This window comes from Rhipicephalus microplus, chromosome 2 (assembly GCF_043290135.1).
Source record: "Rhipicephalus microplus isolate Deutch F79 chromosome 2, USDA_Rmic, whole genome shotgun sequence".
Lineage (NCBI taxonomy): Eukaryota > Metazoa > Arthropoda > Arachnida > Ixodida > Ixodidae > Rhipicephalus > Rhipicephalus microplus.
The window spans coordinates 287,494,779-287,514,096 of NC_134701.1; the positions used below are offsets into that span (position 1 = coordinate 287,494,779).

General features: G+C 44.9%; 2 protein-coding genes across 2 annotated transcripts; one reads left to right on the forward strand and one right to left on the reverse strand.

Annotated features, from left to right (window-relative positions):
• Positions 1 to 3,510: 3,510 nt before the first annotated feature.
• Positions 3,511 to 5,528, reverse strand: LOC119177620 (RNA-binding protein 28). The gene has a single exon (XM_037428904.2). It carries the CDS (start codon positions 5,498 to 5,500, stop codon positions 3,548 to 3,550), a length of 1,953 nt encoding a protein of 650 aa, XP_037284801.2. The 5' UTR covers positions 5,501 to 5,528; the 3' UTR covers positions 3,511 to 3,547.
• Positions 5,529 to 5,745: 217 nt separating this feature from the next.
• Positions 5,746 to 19,310, forward strand: LOC142781451 (basic helix-loop-helix ARNT-like protein 1). The gene is made up of 4 exons (XM_075882202.1): positions 5,746 to 6,084; positions 10,864 to 11,159; positions 13,166 to 13,231; positions 17,923 to 19,310. Exons 3-4 carry the CDS (start codon positions 13,192 to 13,194, stop codon positions 18,093 to 18,095), a joined length of 213 nt encoding a protein of 70 aa, XP_075738317.1. The 5' UTR covers positions 5,746 to 6,084; positions 10,864 to 11,159; positions 13,166 to 13,191; the 3' UTR covers positions 18,096 to 19,310.
• The last annotated feature ends 8 nt before the right edge of the window (positions 19,311 to 19,318 follow it).

A 19,318-nucleotide genomic window follows, 5' to 3' on the forward strand; every position in this document is an offset into this window, starting at 1 on the left:
TTCTTCGTGATTACTATGCATCCTCCTTGTCTAATAGCATTTCATCAACCTTTCGATTGAATACTACAGGAAACTTATGCCATATTCAGATATAATTTTTAGTTTCAGAGTATATAAGCCGACTATATTTTTTCTGAGGGAGTGATAGTAATTAATGATTGTAGGAGTTTAACATGCAACACGATGATGAGAAACACCATAGTGTAGGGCTCTGGAAAGTTTGACCAGCTGGGGTTCTTTAACGTGCACCTAAATATATTCACATGAGCCTCGAGCATTTTTGCCTTCATTAAAAATGCGTCCGCCGCGGCTGCGATTCGATTCCGCAACCCGAGGATCAGCAGCCGAGTGCCTTAGTCACTAGACCACTGTGGCAGGGTATTCTGAGGGAGTGAGAAAAGTACGATATCTTATGCAGAGTTCACTTTTTATCCAGAGCTTAAGAGTGAGTGCGACGAAAAGGTGGTGCTTAAGAATGTTACAGAATAGCATAAATCACTTGTTTTAAACAAATGATTGTGCAAATATTAATGAAGAAGCTCAAAAATTATTCTTGAAGCTTTTTTTAAAAGAAAGTCATAAAATCTACACTATAATTATAAAAAAGTGCAGACTGTACTTGGTTTCCAACAACGAGCATCTCCAAAGTTGGTGCATTCAAAACGAGGCCGATTGTAAGCACTACAATAATTTTTCATGCAGGAGTGCTAAAAATAGAGCAATATAGAAAAAAAGGGAAAAGTTTTCTATAAACACTTCAAAGAAAATGTTTTTCTCCTGGCTGGAGATGAACCACATAGATCAGTACTTGCATGCCGTGACATGTGCCATTGTGGAGGTATGAAATGTAATAAATGCAAAGCATTTACTTGTGTACTCCACGCGCTTTGAGCCCATCTGTGTACTCTTGTGATAACCCCTTAACTAGGGGTAAACCAAAATTAGTATGGGAGGGTAAGATAGTTTGACGAATACGACCCGCTGGTCATGACATAGATAATGTCACATTTCCAACACGTACGTAGTAAAACCCTTTTCGCCAGATTTGTGGTGCATACCCACAGATCTACCCAGGAAACAGACGTGGGTAATCTTAACGTGTGAGCATTAAGAGAAAGCAGACATGGGCAGCACTGACCTGATGAATGCAAAGAATGAATGTCGGGGTCCCAGTAGGAATCGAACCTCAGCATTTTGCGGGGAAATCAAATATTATTCCGCAGAGCCATGCCAGATTTTGGAACTTCTTTCCAAATAGACCCTAACATTCATGAAACATCACTTGTGGTTGCAGAGCCAGCTATCCAATTTTATAAGCTTTCTTGACACAGCTGTCATGCTGAATTAATGTCAACTGTATTTAGGGGCCATCTGCTCAAATTGACTTGTGTGTCCAGAGCTACCATCCTCGTGAGCACCAGCACTTCATATGAGCTTACCACTTCTGGTGTTGGTAATATCCGTTGTGCTGTTCACAATGTTACGCATCTGTAAACAATTGGTTATATACGACATATGCGGCTGTTTAACGTATGTCCCAATAAAAATTTGCAACACAGTCACCATTCATTTGCATGCTTCACATAACATTGATTCCAGATGTACAGTGTCAATTTTTATGAAAGGGAAGACAGCGACACGTGGCCTGCGTGCTTCAGCGGCTGCTGGCAGCGCGTTCAAGTGGGAGCGAGAGCAACCACAGTCTCTTTTCACGTCATCTTGCGGCGAGCAAAAAACCATTTGTTACTGATATAGAACGGCAAGATTGCAAATGCTCCCCCTTCAAGGCGATTACCGGCTCTCACGTAATCGCCTTGAAGGGGGAGGGGGTCGCAATCTTGCCGCTGGTTCAATATCAGCAACGAATTGTTGTTTTCCTCGCCGCGAGATGATGCGAAAAGAGACTGTAGTTGCCCTCGCGCCCGCTTGGACGCGCTGCCGGCAGCCGCCAGAGCGCGCAAGCCACGTGTTCCAGTGTTCCCTTTCATAAAAATTGACCCTGTACATGGAACCAGCCAAACATTTAATATTGCATACTAATTGCTTACTAAAGCATACTGTTGCATTGCATACATATTGCATACTAAAAAACCTTTGTGAGCCCTTCAGAAATGGCCGCATGGTTTGACACAATACCCAAAGATTATTTGCTCTATCATGCCAACTGGGAATATATCTTGCCATGAAAGAAGCCCAAATCAATTAAAGGGTTTGAAAAACACCATTCTGTCTGTTGTAAGGCTCCATTCGCTTCCAGCATGTTTTAGAACACCAACTTTCTGCGCGTAAGTGCCAAGCCAAGGGACAATGATGAGCGTACCATAACCACAAACTTTTTCTAGTTGGTGTAATGTTAGCATAGAATGACAGCACGAGAAGTATTTCATGCGATTGGGGCTCTATTTGCAGATAGTGAATTTTAGAATAGTCATAAATGTAGCCAGACTTCAGAGTGTATGCTCATGGTTACTTGCATCAATATTTTTATGACTGTATGCTCAGATTACTTTGCAAATTGTGCTTAGAGTAGTATTTAAGAAGTGCTGACATATTATTTACTTTTAGTATTAATACAATAGGGATAAACAGCCCATTTCACAGAAATTCTAGCGTCAGCATTGTTATTGTGAGTGAAAAGTCACTACCTCGTCCTCGACCGAAAAAGTGAGAAAGATGCAAATAAAAGAAATAATGAACATTTCTAGGTCCGAATGAGGATCGAACTCAAACTGTTCGCTTGACAAGCAAGTGTTCTATCACACAGCCACACATCTGCTTGGAACTACAGGGAAAAGAACTTTCTCTGCTTGGAAATGCAGTGAAAATAACGTCTATACTTTGCAAACACCCGCGTCCTGTGTACAGGTTTCACAATACGTGCAAAATTATAGCAATATTACATAGTATAAGCACACATCGCTATCAGGTGTTGGAACATGTGATTATCATAATGACTTCATGGTCTAAAGCTGGCCACCTTTTACAAACGGCATACAAGCTACTGTGCCTCTTTCCCTAAGACAACATAGTGGGTGCATAGCAAGTCCGTAAAGATGTCAGGCACACAATTGCTCAAGGTTTAAAAGCATGCCGCCCATCATACAGAATGCAGCTATATGCAAAAGCTTCACTGACACAAGCCACTTTCAACCATGTCGATTACATTGTAGTAATCCGCAATTTGAACCTCGTGTAACATCGTACAATAAAAAGGATAAGCTAAGCGGTTGAAGTAAACACTACGGATATGATGTTGCTGTCGCATTTAACTCTGAAAGGAGAAGCTTAAGGGCCCCCAAATATTTTGCTTCAAGTAAAGATACAAGCCCCTTGTACTACAAGTATATACTAGCAAGCATGAGTGACACAAGTTTACTGTATTACTTCACTCTAAAGACTAACTGCTTTTGACATCAAGGAGATAGAGATGCCACGATCTCATTCTACACTGGTTTGTTTTGGATTTTTCTAAACTGCTTGTTTTGTCGTCACAATAAAGTTTCAAGGCAATCGCAATGTGCTGTCCACCGACAGCTTCACACATTTATTAATTCTCAAACCACTTTGTTTTACGCACTGAAGGAGTTTGCTTTGAGTGCACCTTCTTATGTTTGTCAAGCATTGTGCTGAAACTGTCCTTCTCAGTCCGCATATTCTTGACAAATGTTTTGGGTTTTTGCTGAAGCTTTTTCTTGCCTTTTTTGTTCTTGAGCTGCAATTTTTGCTTGCCAGCGCGGCCCTTCTTAGTTCGCACCTTTGGTCCGGAATGTGTTGGTAAACCCTTCATCTTTTTGTTTGCAGCTGCACCCATAAAGGCTGCCTTCTTTTCCAGAGGAACCTCCACTAGCTTCTGCTCGTCACTATGACTATCATGTAGCTCTTTTAGCTTTTGCTTGCTTCTCTGTAACCTTCGTTCCTTGGCTAAGAGTGCTGCCTTATTTTCCAGGCAAAATTCAATGATTGGTCTTTTCTTCGGCCCAAAAGTGCCAGGATTGTTGTTGAGTTCCCGCAGTGCTGCCAGTGCATCTTCGTGCTTAGTAAAAGTGACGAAACCATAACCGTAGGACTCGGCTGTTGGAGACTTGAGGTTCCGCATGACGCGTGCCTCCGTGATGCGAGCCCCATGCGGTGCATTCTCCAAGAACAACGCCCGCAATTTGCGATCGTCTACGGAAGGTGGTAGATTGTGCACACTGAGCCGTGTGGGTGACACAAAGTAATGGAGATTAGCTAGTAGCTTGCGCTTGCGTGCCTGAAGTTTGGCCCGCTTAGTCATGTCTTGTGGCGAGACGCCTTGTGCAGCCTCAGTGCCTGGCCTGACCAGCCCTTCTCGCGCCAGATAGAGGTTTCGGCGGTCCTTCTTTTGCTTTTTCTTCTCCTTCTGTTTCTCCTCCAGTTCGTCCCGGTTGAGAGCACGGACCACGTCGAGCCGCCGGCCGTCCAGCATAATGCCCGGAGAGGAAGCAGCTGCTTCAAGACATGCGTCTACGCTTGATTCTTGGGCAAAGCGGACGAATGCAGTGCCCCTAGAACGACCGGTGTCCATATCTGTGCACAGAAGGCAATACCGACAGGGTCCAAACTGTTTCATCAAGGTTTCAAGATCGCCTTGCTGGCTGTCGAACGACAAGTTTCGAATGAACACCGTGTTCTTCGTGTCGCCTTTCGAGTGCCGATCAGGTTTGACGTCTGCGCTGCATTCACTCTCATCATCGCCATCGTCTTCGTCCATGTCTGAGAAGCTGTGCTCGGTGTTATCAGATTCCGACGCTCCGGACGAGTGTTTTTCAGCGTCGTCCGACATGTCTTCACTCTCCTGATGCGGCGAAGCTGGGCCTCCCCCTTTATCAGCAAGTTTAGTCGTAGCACTGTTCATAGTAGTCACGTTTTGCTGGTACGTTGCCTTGGGGAGAGAGAAATCGACCGCGATCGGTCGTCCCAACACCTCGGTCGCATTCAAGCCGTTAATTGCTTTGATGGCACTTTTGGTCTCGTTGAACTGTACAAACGCAAAACCACGCATTTTACCATCTGGCTTCTTCGGGATGGTCACTTCAACGACACTTCCGTACTTCGAGAAGCAATCACGCAGAGTTTTCTCGGTTGCTTTGAACGAGAGGTTGCGGACGATCAGTCTCGGCTTCCTCTTCTTTCTAGCTGCTTTCTCCTCCTTCGTGAACGCCCTCTTCTTCGGAGTCGCAACTTCGCCCATAGGTTCGCGCGGCGCCTTGGGAGTAGCAGCTTTTACTGCCAGAATACGGTCGCCCCACTTCAAATTTCGTTGTCGACTCCGTTTCACGGCAGCCTCTGCATCGGCTGTGCTGGCGTACGTAACATACGCGACGCCCTTGCACTGCGACTGTTGCGACTTGTCACGCACAATGAAACATCGCTTAACGGGTCCAATATCGGCAAACAATTCTTCTAGCTTGCTTTCCTTCGCGTCTGGTGGCAGATTTTTCACGAGAAGCGTGTTCACGCCAGAGTTGGAGTACGCCATTTTGTATGGTTTCGGAAAACACCTTGAATTGGATTCAAACGGATTTGTATTTGGGTCGTAGCCGAAATTTGAGGCATTTTTTTTTTTAAGACGGCCAAATGAACTTTAAAAACGCAATGTTTTCTGCTGACAATATGGATGGGCCTGCTGGTACAACTTTTTGCCAGTATGTTCCCCTCGCCTAAATACTACAAATCTGTTGCTATTATCGTCAGCATAGAGTTTCATACAATAATTGTATGAAACCTCCTTCCTCCGTGTATGAAACTATGATCGTCAGTATTGTGGAGTAAAGTTTGTATTTGGCTCATATAGATTGAAAAATTTCATTTGGACATGAATTAGCTCGTGAAATAGGCGTAAAACGGTTGAAATGTGCAGTATATATATATTTTGAGTTTGATTTGACATCATATATACTTATGCTTCCGTCGCTGCCGTGCGGCGACGAATGGCCATGCGTCGACCATACTTGAAGAGTGAACGAGCGGTCTTGCCTGGCAAAGGGGGCACTATCTGGACTGTCATCAGTGTTTTCCTGTTCCTGGCATCAATGAAGGCATTGAAAAGTGCTCCAGATACAAGTCAGCCTCTTACTCTTTACAATCGCGTTTTGTCATTAAACATAAAATCTCTCACTAAGTGCCAACTCACCCTAGAAAACCTAATTGTGGAACGTAAACACGATAACAAAGCGACCAAGACACAAATGAAGCTTAGAAGTGTGGCAGCTTGGACTAATTGGTATGGCATGACGATAGTTATAGCGCGAGAACAAAACGACGACACAGAGACAAGAAGGACACGAAGGACACCTTCTTGTCTCTGTGTCATCGTTTTGTTCTCGCGCTATAACTATCGACAAATGAAACATTTTGGGTGGGTCCATGTTGGTTGTTTCGATCATGTTTGTTGGCGTAGTGCTGGTTTAATAAATGTGGCTCACTTTGATTGAAACAGTTGGAGTACAATTGGCTCACTTTTGATTAGAAACTGCCTTTTCAATCTTGTGTTACAATAAGGAATGACCCCATTTAGATTTTAACTGTTCTAGAAATTTAAAATACTTAGGCATGCTTTATGTTTCACTAAAATTTAGCCTAGTTTCGGTTTCCACGTTTGGCTCTTTTAGAAGAAAAAAAAAAACGCCTCATATGGTTATGTGGTTATGGTCATGGTCGTCATGGTAATAGTGTACTAGAATTACATTAGACTGGAACAGTGTGCCGTCTTTGCAGCAAACTGGCAAACAACATTGTACTAGAAGATTCTAGTACATTGTACAACGAACCAATGGGAGAGCGGTGGGCGCTTTTGCAATGACTCCCAGAGCAACACGACGATAGTTATAGCGCGAGAACAAAACGACGACACAGAGACAAGAAGGACACGAAAGACACGAGCGCTAACTTCCAACTGAGTTTATTGCGCAGAGCACGAAAATATATAGAGGAGACAGTGACCATGTGATAAAAACCATATGGCACAAGAGCAGAACATGAGCAAGCCCTCCGTGGCTTTGTCCGAGAAGGAACGCAGGTTCCTCGAAGGTTTCGGTGCGGGCAGGTAGTTATTTTATCTTTACCTTTCTGTTTCGTTTTCTTCTAGGTTTTTTCTTTGCTGTTTTTCAGTGCCTTTGTTTTTGTGTTGTTTGTTTTTCTTACTCATGTTCTGCTCTTGTGACATATGGTTTTTATCACATGGTCACTGTCTCCTCTATATATTTTCGTGCTCTGCGCAATAAGCTCAGTTGGAAGTTAGCGCTCGTTTCTTTCGTGTCCTTCTTGCCTCTGTGTCGTCGTTTTGTTCTCGCGCTATAACTATCGCCATGTCATACCAACTAGCCCAAGCTGCCACACTCCTAGAGCAACGCCTCAAAGATGTAACTTAGAAGTGTGGCAGCTTGGGCTAGTTGGTATGGCATGACGATAGTTATAGCGCGAGAACAAAACGACCTTTCGTGTCCTTCTTGTCTCTGTGTCGTCGTTTTGTTCTCGCGCTATAACTATCGTCATGCCTCAAAGATGCCTGCGACATCGCCAAGGAGCCAAGGAATAACTGTACCATATAGAGTTACCATATATGATACCATATACAGGTTCTTTAATGACGCCACCAGCAGAGCGTCACCATCGAACGATGCGCCCAGCGCGCGTAATTTGAATTTGCATTGAAAAACGCTTTGCAGTGTTTGGGTAAAATAGTCGCATCACATGATTGAAACTAAATGTATCTGCAATATTAAAACACACCCAAGACATTTATGTGCATTACTAATATAAAGCAAACTGCTCCTGCGTCGTGTGAGCTTACACAATTTCTCTTAGAGAACAGGGGCCCAGATAGTCTGCTTACTTACTGTTTTAACTGCAGAAGGGATAAAGAAAAAGCCCGCATATCCACGAAGTGAATGATGATGAATGAGCTTCCTCAAGCGGTCAAATCCTGCAAACCGTGAATCCTCTGTACATATGCTCAATCATCATCATATATAGACGGGACACGAGAGTTGCGGTGTGATTGTATATACATATATATACACAATGTTTTTTTTTTTGTTTTTGAAGAGCCACGCCACACGTCCTAGTACCAGCCCAGAAGCATAACATCCGCTGTCTTGGACACCCTTTCCCCTACGCATACGACGTCTTGTCTCCATTTGATGGTGGGCAGTACCAGTTATATGCACAGCGCGCGACTCGTCATCTGTGTAGAACACACATTTGGCTGTCGGCAGACGCGCCATATTCAGCACTCAAGAAGCTGAAACGCACGTGCCTGGAGCGGCGTCGACCATGGCGTTCACACCACTTCACACACCAACATTTCAAACGCGCGTCTTTTCGCAAACATCGTGGTCCTCGCTCAATGCGAGGAGCTGGTACAACACCACCCAAATACTGTAGTCTAGCTGGTGTTGGCCGGTATGGAGCCTCGCAGGTGTTCTCAGGCCTCGTCCGCTGCACTCAGGTGATCGAGCGCGTCGCCTGTAGAGATCCTTTATGTGCGCGCACATGAAGGCTCCTTAGGCTTAAGGGCCAAACCTTATAAGCGCGAAAATGCACGCGACAGCGACAAGCGACGCGACATAGATCGTCTTCGCGCGATCAGTCGCTAGCGCAGGCAAACCTCATTCACGCGACGGCTTCGGCGAGCGAATTCCACTGTTGCTGGCATGAGGCCGTCTACTCGCACCAAGAAAACCGCGTAGCGAGCGGTATGCAATTTAAAAATAAGATATATTGTTGTGTAATGAAACGGAAAGTGTTTATTATTGCCTTGCAGCACTTTTTTATATGCACATGCGTAATAAACATTGCGTTATTTCTTGTTGCGCATACGTGACTCGGGTAGGGTCACGTGCACCTATGTCGTCTTTGTCTTTTCCGGTATTTCGCTATTGGCTGCTTGAGCCCAGCACTTCCGGGCGATGAGCGACGGTTTCCAAATCTGGAGAACCGAGCGATCGCGCGAAAACGAGCACGCGACACGTCGCGCGAACGCCCTGTTTCGTCGCTCATAGCGTCACTCATCGCTGTCGCGTGCATTTTCGCGCTTATGAGGTTTGCTCTTTAGTCGCGCTACTGTATATGCGACCTTTAGGTAGCAGAGTTGCGCGCACCTTTTAGATGCGGAGCATCTTATACTCGCGCCTTGTAGTGCGCCGTCCGCACCGCTTCTCGAACATTCGACAGCTGACGCGCGCGCATGCGCCGTCGCGCCGTCGCCCACTCTTCCACCACCTGTGCATCCCTTCCTCCTCTACACACCGCGCGCGCTTCACTCCTCCACCATCTGTGCACCCTTACTCCTCTACACACCGCGTTCGACATCTACAATTCTCCTGATTCTCCAGTGGACGCGCATGTGGCGTCACGCTTCGAGAACATTCAACAGCTGACAGTGCATGCGCCGTCGTGCTGTATATATACTCAAGGTCGGCGCTCGCTCGCTCAGTTGCCGCTCGTCGGTTGGTTTGTACGGCGCGTCGACGTCCAAGGTCGCGGTGAAATGAATTCCAACGAATCCACAAACACAATGATCGACGTCCCTTCGACCAGCGCCGCCCTTTCGCATACGTGTGTACGTGTTCACTCATTTAACACCCCCTCCTACAACCACGTTAACCAATTTAGCCATCGACCCAAGTAAGTCGCAATTTAACACCCCATTTCACAACCACGTTAACCAATTTAGCCATCGACCCAAGTAAGTCGCACTTTAACACCCCGTTAACCAATTATATGGTCCGCATCCTCCTCAGTGTTCCCCCGAGGGAAGCTGCGGGCAATTTTTTCCTTCCGCCGCTATTTGGCGAGTGCTGTCACGTGGTGCAAATTGACGTCAAATGTGCGATTTCAGGTGGCGAAGCCATCTTCATGAGCCCCTAATGGCGGTCGCGATGAGACTGAAGGCGGCGAAGCCGACTTGTCTCATCGTGACCGTCATTAGGGGCTCATCTTGGTTGAACAGTGCACACGAGACGACGACCAAGTAAAATGACACAGGCAGGCGTTGACTCGCAACTAACATTTATTTGGGAAAGAACAGCTGATATGTAGGTGAAATGCAACTTAACAGAAAATGCAAAAAGAAACAAACAGCATTCAAACACGCCGCAAGCAAGAAAAAAAAAGCACATTAGTATCATCTTGTGCACGTGCTGGAAAGATAGATAAATTCTGCGTTGCTCAGCGCAATTGGCGGCATGCTGACACACTCACCATTTTTCCTTCGGATGTGGAAGGCTTCAACCAATTCCCTTGCTAACTGGTTTTTTATGATGTGATAGTATCATTGCATCGTTGAAGAAGGGTACGCAGCCACATTCATGGCAATGAGCGACGAGGGAGTACGGTTTTGACTCTGATAATGAGCGTTCGTGTTCCTGAAGGTGAACGTTGATGCATCTTCCGCTTTGGCCAAGTGGCCAAAGCTAAGCCTCAGCACTGAAGGTAAGCCGTGCGTCGTAATAAATAAAGTAAAGGGCTCGAGGTTTAATACCGAAACTAGCCCGTCTTTCCCCATTATTCCTCAAAGTTATGGCATGCTCTGACGAGCATACGTAATTTCTGGTCTCCTTGTCATCCCCTTTTCCGCCTCCTGCGTAGCTTTCAACGCGCTTGCTGAAAACAAAGTTCTTAGAGCATGCGACAAATCCCTGTATCTGCGCTCACGCTTTACGAATTCCAAAAAAAAAAGTTTTTGCGACACTTTATTCGTGAGGCGATAAACTAATTTAAGGATGCTACTGGGGCAAAGAGTTGCGGGGCCTGTTTAGGGACTATTTTATTCTATCAGAGGCTGCAAGCCTTGGCGGTGACCTGGTTTCTTGTCTACATTCGCACGTACTGCGGCAGCAGGATCAGCAAATAGTCTCCGGTTGTTGCTGGTGCCCTGAGTGACCAAGTTGCGTGCCCTCCCGCAACCCTGATGCCATGCCCCGGACAGCTGAGCACGTCCAGCGATGGGGCTATAGACGTGCTCGCTGGCCATCAGAACAACGCCGCGTTGCTGTGCCACTGGTGGCATCAAGGTAGGGACCACCTTGCCCCCGCCCTGTGAACAGCCAGGCATTACGGCCAGAAGAGTCCGCATCGCCAGTCCGGAACAACTTCCAAGACTGGAAACTGCTGCAAAAAGTTGTTAAGTTTAAAAGGTGCGATATTCGCAACTACTGCGCTAATCACAATGGCGAAACAACGGAGATGCTGGCGAGTTTTTATAAAAGTGGAGCTTTCTTCGCCGCTTTCACGTGGTTTCCCATACGTTCGTTTTCTTTTCTCCGAATAAAGCAGAAGTTCAGGGGAACATGGATGCTTGGAGAGGTAAAAATTCCTTGAAAACAAAGGGGGCGGGGGGTCTCTGGAGCCGAAGTTTCAGCGAGTGTCTACTTCATAGCAGCATCGGCCTATGCCTTAGCACGTCTGTGTGTAGTTTTGTCCACTCTCGCCCAACGAAAGTAGAAGGGTAGGAAAGGGCAACTGAGTTGGCGCCCTGTCCTTTCCTTCTTTCTGTCCTACCCCCCCCCCCCTCATTCTAACGCTTGCCCTCTCCTCCTCTTCTGCTTTTACTGATTGGTGTAGAGTAGACAAAACACACGCACACGCTAAGGGATGCAGTTGAAGCCTCGAAGAAGACACTTGTCGAAATGTCGGCTTCAGCGACACCCGTGTTCAAGGATTTTTCATCTCTCCTTTCTGGAGTATTCGACCCCATATGCAGTTCTTTGCTCTCTGCAACACTTGTGAGCGGAAGTATCTTCCCGGACAAAAAACAAAAACAAAAACAAAACGAAAACGGGTATCGCAGACAATTGATTACTTAGTATGACGTTTATGCCCAGTGCTTAAGTGTTTATTAACGCTGGTTTCAGAAAGCAGATGACGTGTTTGTATGCCTAAAGCAATGTTACGCTATTTTATTCCATAACAATGGTATTCGTGCGGTCAATTTGCGGTGATTATACATAACGACAAAGAATATGTTTCGCTTTCAGTTCAACATTCATGTGTGCGTAGCCAGGTTTACACACGGGCATGTTTCGATAATGACATGTGCTCTGATTGCCACTCGTGTGTAAATGTGAGGAGAGTTTCACATTGCGGCCGTGCATTTGTCAGTATTATACTTTAAGTTGGATCTGAGCCCAGAACACGTAGTTGAGTTCAGTCACCCCGGGTGTTACTTTTGGTGCTCTTCTCGCAGGTTTGCGGGTGACATTACGTCGAACATTACACTCAGACAAGCGGTAACATAAACTCAAGAGTCCATTATTCAAGCGAGGCGAGCGCCAAGAGCACGCTGTGGAAGTGGAGGTACACCTTCATTCCGAAGTGGTTATTTTGCAACATACTTGAGCATGCGAACAGTGGAAAGTCCAACACATTTTTCTTTCTCTCTTAAGTACATACCTTTTGTTTCTGCGAACTGAAAGATAGCCTCATGGTATCTTGCACTGAATGAGAGGTAATGACCACAAAATACTTTCAGACCTGCAACTGCTGCTACAGCATTATTTTCAGACTGGAGAACAGTTCTATCTTATAGATCGTATCAAAACATTGCTTTCAGAGAACGAGTGACACTACGTCTAATCGCAATGATTCCATTTGTGTATACGTTTATGTGGTTCTTATCTGTCAGGACTAGAACAGTTATTTCTGTTGTAAAAGTAGAGTGCGTACATCATAAAAAGTGTCACGTGCTAATACGTGAGCTTCTTCGAAATCTTGCATTAATATTTGTAGCGCAAAACGGAAAGGAGCGGATACACGCAGAAGTAACACACAAACAGAACGGGTGCTATAGTACTGCTACTTCGGTGTGTCAGCGTTTCTTTTTGTTTTGCGCTACAAATCTGAATGCAAGTGCACGAAACCAACTAGCCCTCATTGCCACTTTGACTGTTCGTTGAAAACTCGTCTTTTTTTAATAGCTTGCTCCTAATGACTTCAGTGCCCCGACTGATTGCGAGAGAGCTTTGCCCGGTTGGGTTGGACACCGTAAAATTGCACAATAACGACAGAAAGAAACGAAACAAGCGTACTGCTGTTCTTCTGCTCTGTCACTACTGGTCGTGTAACGGAACGGTGGCCAATGCCTATGTTCTACCGTCAACTCAGCAATACGCAATTCTAATGTTTAGCGTTTTTTTTGCTTCAGTGAAATGGAAGACGGAGAAGAGGAGGATGCCGGAGCTGCAAGGTTGGAGGCCGAGAACGCCAAGAAGTAAGCCTCGTTAATACCTCTCAACTGTGTAGCGATAATCCGCCTATTTAGATATTAGTAACCATATCATTACCGAAAGCTTATGTCATGACTACTGGTCTTTGAACAAGCGCTGTACTTTATTGTCGTCGTCATGCCGTCTCCCATTTGAAGTAAGCGCTTCAAACATCTTGTTTCTTTAGGCAGCCTGTTACATTTATTTGATCTTGGAGTGTGACGCTCGACATGAACAAGGTCAGTATGTTCGTGAATACACATTGACTTGCGTTTATTATTTCCTCAACTCTTCTTAAATGCGACTCATTTCTTAGTGAACTTTGGCGACTTTGAGCGTATCTATCTATCTATCTATCTATCTATCTATCTATCTATCTATCTATCTATCTATCTATCTATCTATCTATCTATCTATCTATCTATCTATCTATCTATCTATCTATCTATCTATCTATCTATCTATCTATCTATCTATCTATCTATCTATCTATCTATCTATCTATCTATCTATCTATCTATCTATCTATCTATCTATCTATCTATCTATCTATCTATCTATCTATCTATCTATCTATCTATCTATCTATCTATCTATCTATCTATCTATCTATCTATCTATCTATCTATCTATCTATCTATCTGTCTGTCTGTCTGTCTGTCTGTCTGTCTGTCTGTCTGTCTGTCTGTCTGTCTGTCTGTCTGTCTGTCTGTCTGTCTGTCTGTCTATCTATCTATCTATCTATCTATCTATCTGTCTATCTGTCTATCTATCTATCTATCTATCTATCTATCTATCTATCTATCTATCTATCTATCTATCTATCTATCTATCTATCTATCTATCTATCTATCTATCTATCTATCTATCTATCTATCTATCTATCTATCTATCTATCTATCTATCTATCTATCTATCTATCTATCTATCTATCTATCTATCTATCTATCTATCTATCTATCTATCTATCTATCTATCTATCTACTTACGTTTGGGTGCTCTCATGGTCACCCCCTTAACTTGGTGTGAAGCAAAATTAGCGTGGGAGGGTAAGATGGTTTGACGAATATGACGCGCTGGTGACATGAATAATATCACCATCCCGTCGTGTGCGTCGTCAAACACTTCCCGCCAGACAGTGGCACATGCCCATGGGCGGGTATGTGCCGCTGGTGTGCGGGTATGTTCCACAGGTGATTGACACTTGGAATTTAACCAGGAACGACGAGAACACACATGGGCAATCATAACACGCGAGCTTTGATATAATACCCGACCTCGTCAAAATCGACCCAACGAATGCAAACAATAAATGTCAGGGTCCCAGCTGGAATCCAACCCAAGCATTCTGCGGGAAAATGAAGCATTTTACCACCGAGCTACGCCAGGTCTCGGAACAGCTTTTCAAATAGACGCTAATCTTCGTGAAACCTCAATATTGTTTGCAGTGCTGCCTACCCAATTTTATAAACATTACATATGTACTACTTTGATATAGCCGTCACGTCGGGTTAACGTCAATTGTGGTTAGGTACCATGCGCTGGAGTTATGTAACTCAATAAACGATTGTATCGGGCCAATTGGTACGAATCCATCTTGGTAGGAAGCGCAGCAACTATTACAGAAATTGTGCAATAGTTGCTGCGCTGGCGAATTGATATGCACTGGCGAATGATATGCACCGGCGAATTGCAGTCAAAAATAGGTAACGGCTGCTTAGAAGTGCACAATGACGTTTTATTCTGCTGAAGTCTAAAACCAATGCATGAAGCTATTCAATCGCCTGCAGTGCTTGGTCAAGCGCAATCATTTTGTCTCAGGTTGGGAAGAAAATAAGAGCACACACCATTGCGTGAATGTTCATTTGAAATGTTCTCAACCTGCTAACCGGGATAACCAAATTAGGTTTTAATTTTTGGAGGGCAGTAGGTTAGAGACTACATGTGCTTATATTTTCTGGGACAGCACATTTTAAGACAGCACCATACGTGCGAAGTTGGCGTAATGCTGGTCTTCGCACTATGTCCAAATGAAGCCAGTTTTCGATGCGGTGTCGTGATCAGTTACTAATACTGAAAAGCAACTGGAATTAGTACGCGCAGTCTGTGATGACTTGAGTTTAGCCATCGGTGAGTGCACCATGACACCAGAAATAGAACTTGTGCCGACTTTCTCAATTAAGCCATCACGCTTCAGTGTTTTATTATTTACAAACATGGTCACATGCCAAGAATAATTAGGCCTTGGGTAGACGTACAGTAATAACTAAAAAACCCACCACGGTGGTCTAACGGCTGAGGCACTCGGCTGCTGACCCGCAGGTCGCGGGATCGAATCCCGGCCGTGGCGGCCGCATTTTCGATGGAGGCGGAAATGCTTGAGGCCCGTGTGCTTAGATTTAGGCTCAAAGAACCCCGGGTGGTCGAAATTTCTGGACCCCATCACTACGGTGTCTCTCATAATCATATGACGGTTTTGGGACGTTAAACCCTAAGAAGTATTATTAGTAATAGCCGAAAAGAAAAAAACTGGTCGAACAAAGACTCTTTACCCGACGTGTAATAACATCATTCTCTACAGCTCCCACGGTGGCAACTTCACTTCATATCCTTAAAGTCCCCCTTCAGGGGTATTACATAAGAGGTGGTGTTTAATAAAACTATACAATGATGTTTTTAATGGCTTCGGAAAACGTAGATGGGTTAATCGCGGCAGAAATGGCGTGAGGAGGCTGTTCCAACCTGTTGCTGCTCGTATAAAAAAAGAGGCTTCGAATGTTGTGCTGCGGCAACGCCTCCTAGAAAAACTATGCCTGGAACGTCGCTCTTTTTTGAATTGGGAGCCTCCTGCCATCACGTAATCTCGGAGGCCATGCCTCCTGCCTTGTGATGCGACCGACGGCCACGTGAGACCGCTTGTCTCCGTACCGCTCTGTCACGTGACCTCACGGCTGCTCGGAGGCAACTGTGAGAGCATTGCTGTATTCGCAGGGGGTGGCCGTCGGACACGCTCGCCTTCGTACCAAAGGAGGAGGGTAAAATCAGAGGGTAGGGCAGCGCGTTCGCGGCTCACGTTCCAGGCATAATTTTTAAAGACGATACTCTTTCTTGGGGACGTTCGACGCAAAAATTTTGGTCTGTCTGTCTGTCTGTTTGCTTACTCTTAACGGCTTTGGGGACTTGAAACGGCCAATTCTATCCGCAGCGCCCATTTATGTTGCTCAAGGTAGAGCGTTCATTTTTGGGCGATTGTCAATTAAAAAGCTATTATTGCGCATGTCTGGGGCACCATAACAACACGTTTATATTTTGTATGTTAGCCTTTTACTAGAAAATGTATAAATAAATAATTTTAAGGACCGTAGCGCTTATCACGGTGCGCTGACCATGCAAAGCTTGCACGGAAAGACGAGTGCTTCCAACGCTTTGCTAAAACGAGACGGTGGTGGCACCTACCCGTCGCCTTGCGTTCTACACCTTATCGCCTCCGAGACAGGCGCGCGCGCCGCGCACTCTATTTTTCAAGACATTTGCCAGATGGCGCTTATGTCTCACGTGTGACGTGATTTGAAGCGCTCGTTTATCTCCACTGCACGCTCGAGGCACTCTAACGCAGCACCTCCAGAATACCATTCACCGATTTTCTTGCGCAGAACATCAAATAAATGTCTTGTTCACTCTCTCCACACGCAAGACTATCGTCTTTCGACGACATTTGCAGAATACATGCAGATACGGGGCCAATTTTTTCAGGAGGCGTTGGGTGCGGGTACGTGGTAGTGCGACTTAAAGCAGATGACCAGTGCGATGACATATGAAATACAACATATGAAAAAGAGAGAGGCCGGTAATCTGTTGACGAAAAGCAAGCGTTTCCAATGCTGATTCTGCCTTCAAAAATGAGATGCTGATATCATATGAATATGCAGAGGAAAACCTGGCAGGCCGATTTTGAATTGATTCAAGTTCATTTATGATATATTTTTTTTGGGGGGGGGGGGGAGGGGCTCCAGATGGAATATGCATATTCGAGCTTTTATCTGACTAATGATTTATAAGCAAGCACTTTTACATGCGATGGAGTATGGAGTTACATGTGATGGAGTACGTAAGTGTCGTCTAAGATATCCTAGTGATTTATTAGCAGCTGAAATGGTGTTAGTGGTGTGATGACGCCAAGAGAGGTCATGAGACAAGGTGACACCGAGGTATTTGAATGACTGAACTCATTCTAATAGGATATTAGCGATTGAATAGGTGAACGTAAGGGTGTTACGGTGGCGAGAATACGAAACAGCCTTATATTTATTAGGATTTAGTTTCATTAGCCAATGATTACACCATGTTTTTATGTTGTTAAGGTCATGCTGAATAAATGTATGGTCATCAGTGTTGGTTACTGAACGGTAAATAACACGGCCATCTGCAAACATGCGGTTGTTTCGCTTCCAAAACAGAGGTGATAGTTTTCTTTAATTCCTATTGTTTTGAACGACGCGTTACTTACATCCTGGAACCCGACAAGTTTGTTAAAGGGTCACGAATAATTCTAACAGTACAAGAAATATCCAATAGCAAATACGTGAAACAAGTGTATCAACAATTTCTCGCTCAAATAAAACTGTGATCCACTCGCGTATACTTACCTCAGTAAAAGATCTTGCCTGTAGTTTCACGTTCTGCTTCTTCATCCTAGATCTGGACATGGTGAACAGCTTCGCGAGTCGGGACTTCCTAACTGCCGGAAGTCAGGGCAACAGTGAAGGAAACTACGAGGTGGCCATGGCGGTCATCATGAGCTTGCTGGAAGCGGACGCTGGACTTGGTGGACCGGTGGACTTCAGTGGCATGCCGTGGCCCTTGCATTGAAACACCCGTTCGCACTCCTGTTTACGCGGATCTGTTGCGAACCGTTTTTCGCATCGAACAGAGAAGAATACAGCCTCTATGGACACTCACTCGAAGACATTGCATCTAGTCTGTATTCACTCCTAAAAGTGTGTGTACGTTGCCGCACAGAACTCAAAGTCACGCTTCGGTAATGACCGAGCCCAGCAGCAAACGTTTCAAGGAACTGACGTCCATCACTTCCAGCGTGGTTCACGGTAAACCACGTGACGTGCTTTTCGTAGAGTGCTGGTTTTATAATTTAGGCTCCCTGTGTTCTAACAGCGAGTTCTGCTTCTATACAGTGATGTCGGTTATGGATGCCCCACTATTCTCCTGTTCACGGATTTATGTGGGACAATGTCATACAGCCGCTTCGCAAGCATCGTTAAGATAAACTCTATGCCTATGCTGTGAATTTCCTGAACGCACTCATTTGGAATCGCAGGCCTCAGAAAAATATTAACTAAGGAGCACTGTGACGATACACTGCACTCACAGTGGTAAAGATCACTTGCAATCGGACTGGATCACGTTAGAAGCTGCTTGTAAGCACTCGTAAAACAGGTAGAACAAGTGTCTGATTTAGCTCGTTTCTGCATCGTCTTCTTTGCAAAGCGTCAGCCGATGCCCGTACTGTGAGCCTTCGAAGGCACGTAATATGATGTGGACTTTGGCTAACACGCAGTTGGAAGTGGTAGAGGTGCAATTCTGTAGACGCATCGTGTCATACTCAATAAGTCTAGTCGTCGTAGCCGTGCTGGTGACATGATGTGAGCTGTGATACCACGGATTATACCGAAACACCACTCTACTTGTGGCGAAGGTAAATAAAGTTAAAACCGAGCAACAGTCCGAGTCACGTTGTGTAAGTTTGAAAAATGTGCTTGAATCACGTTGTGTGTTAATCACGATGATCTTAACGATAATTGTAAAGGCTTTGTTCACGTTGTAAATTCCACAAGCAAATGGAGATATGCAGCCAACTAAGATGATATGCAGCCAACTAAGATGAATGATGACTTTGTTTTCGCACTAAGGTGTTCGTTGCGACGGTTTTATAATAAAAGAAATAGCGCAATGATTTTCCATGGTGTATGTGAGGAAAACCCACGGCAAGTGTGCTCGTAAAATGAAGAACCGAATATGCGAATATATGTGTTAAGATCAAGGTCATTACATGAGGTCGCGATGCTATTGTTCCA

Coding starts and splice junctions, on each gene's coding strand:
- LOC119177620 (XM_037428904.2), bottom strand. CDS start 5,500: ATGGCGTACTCCAACTCTGGCGTGAACACGCTTCTCGTGAAAAATCTG.
- LOC142781451 (XM_075882202.1), top strand. CDS start 13,192: ATGCCGGAGCTGCAAGGTTGGAGGCCGAGAACGCCAAGAA. Junction 13,232..17,922: donor GAGGCCGAGAACGCCAAGAA/GTAAGCCTCGTT, acceptor TCTTCATCCTAG/ATCTGGACATGGTGAACAGC.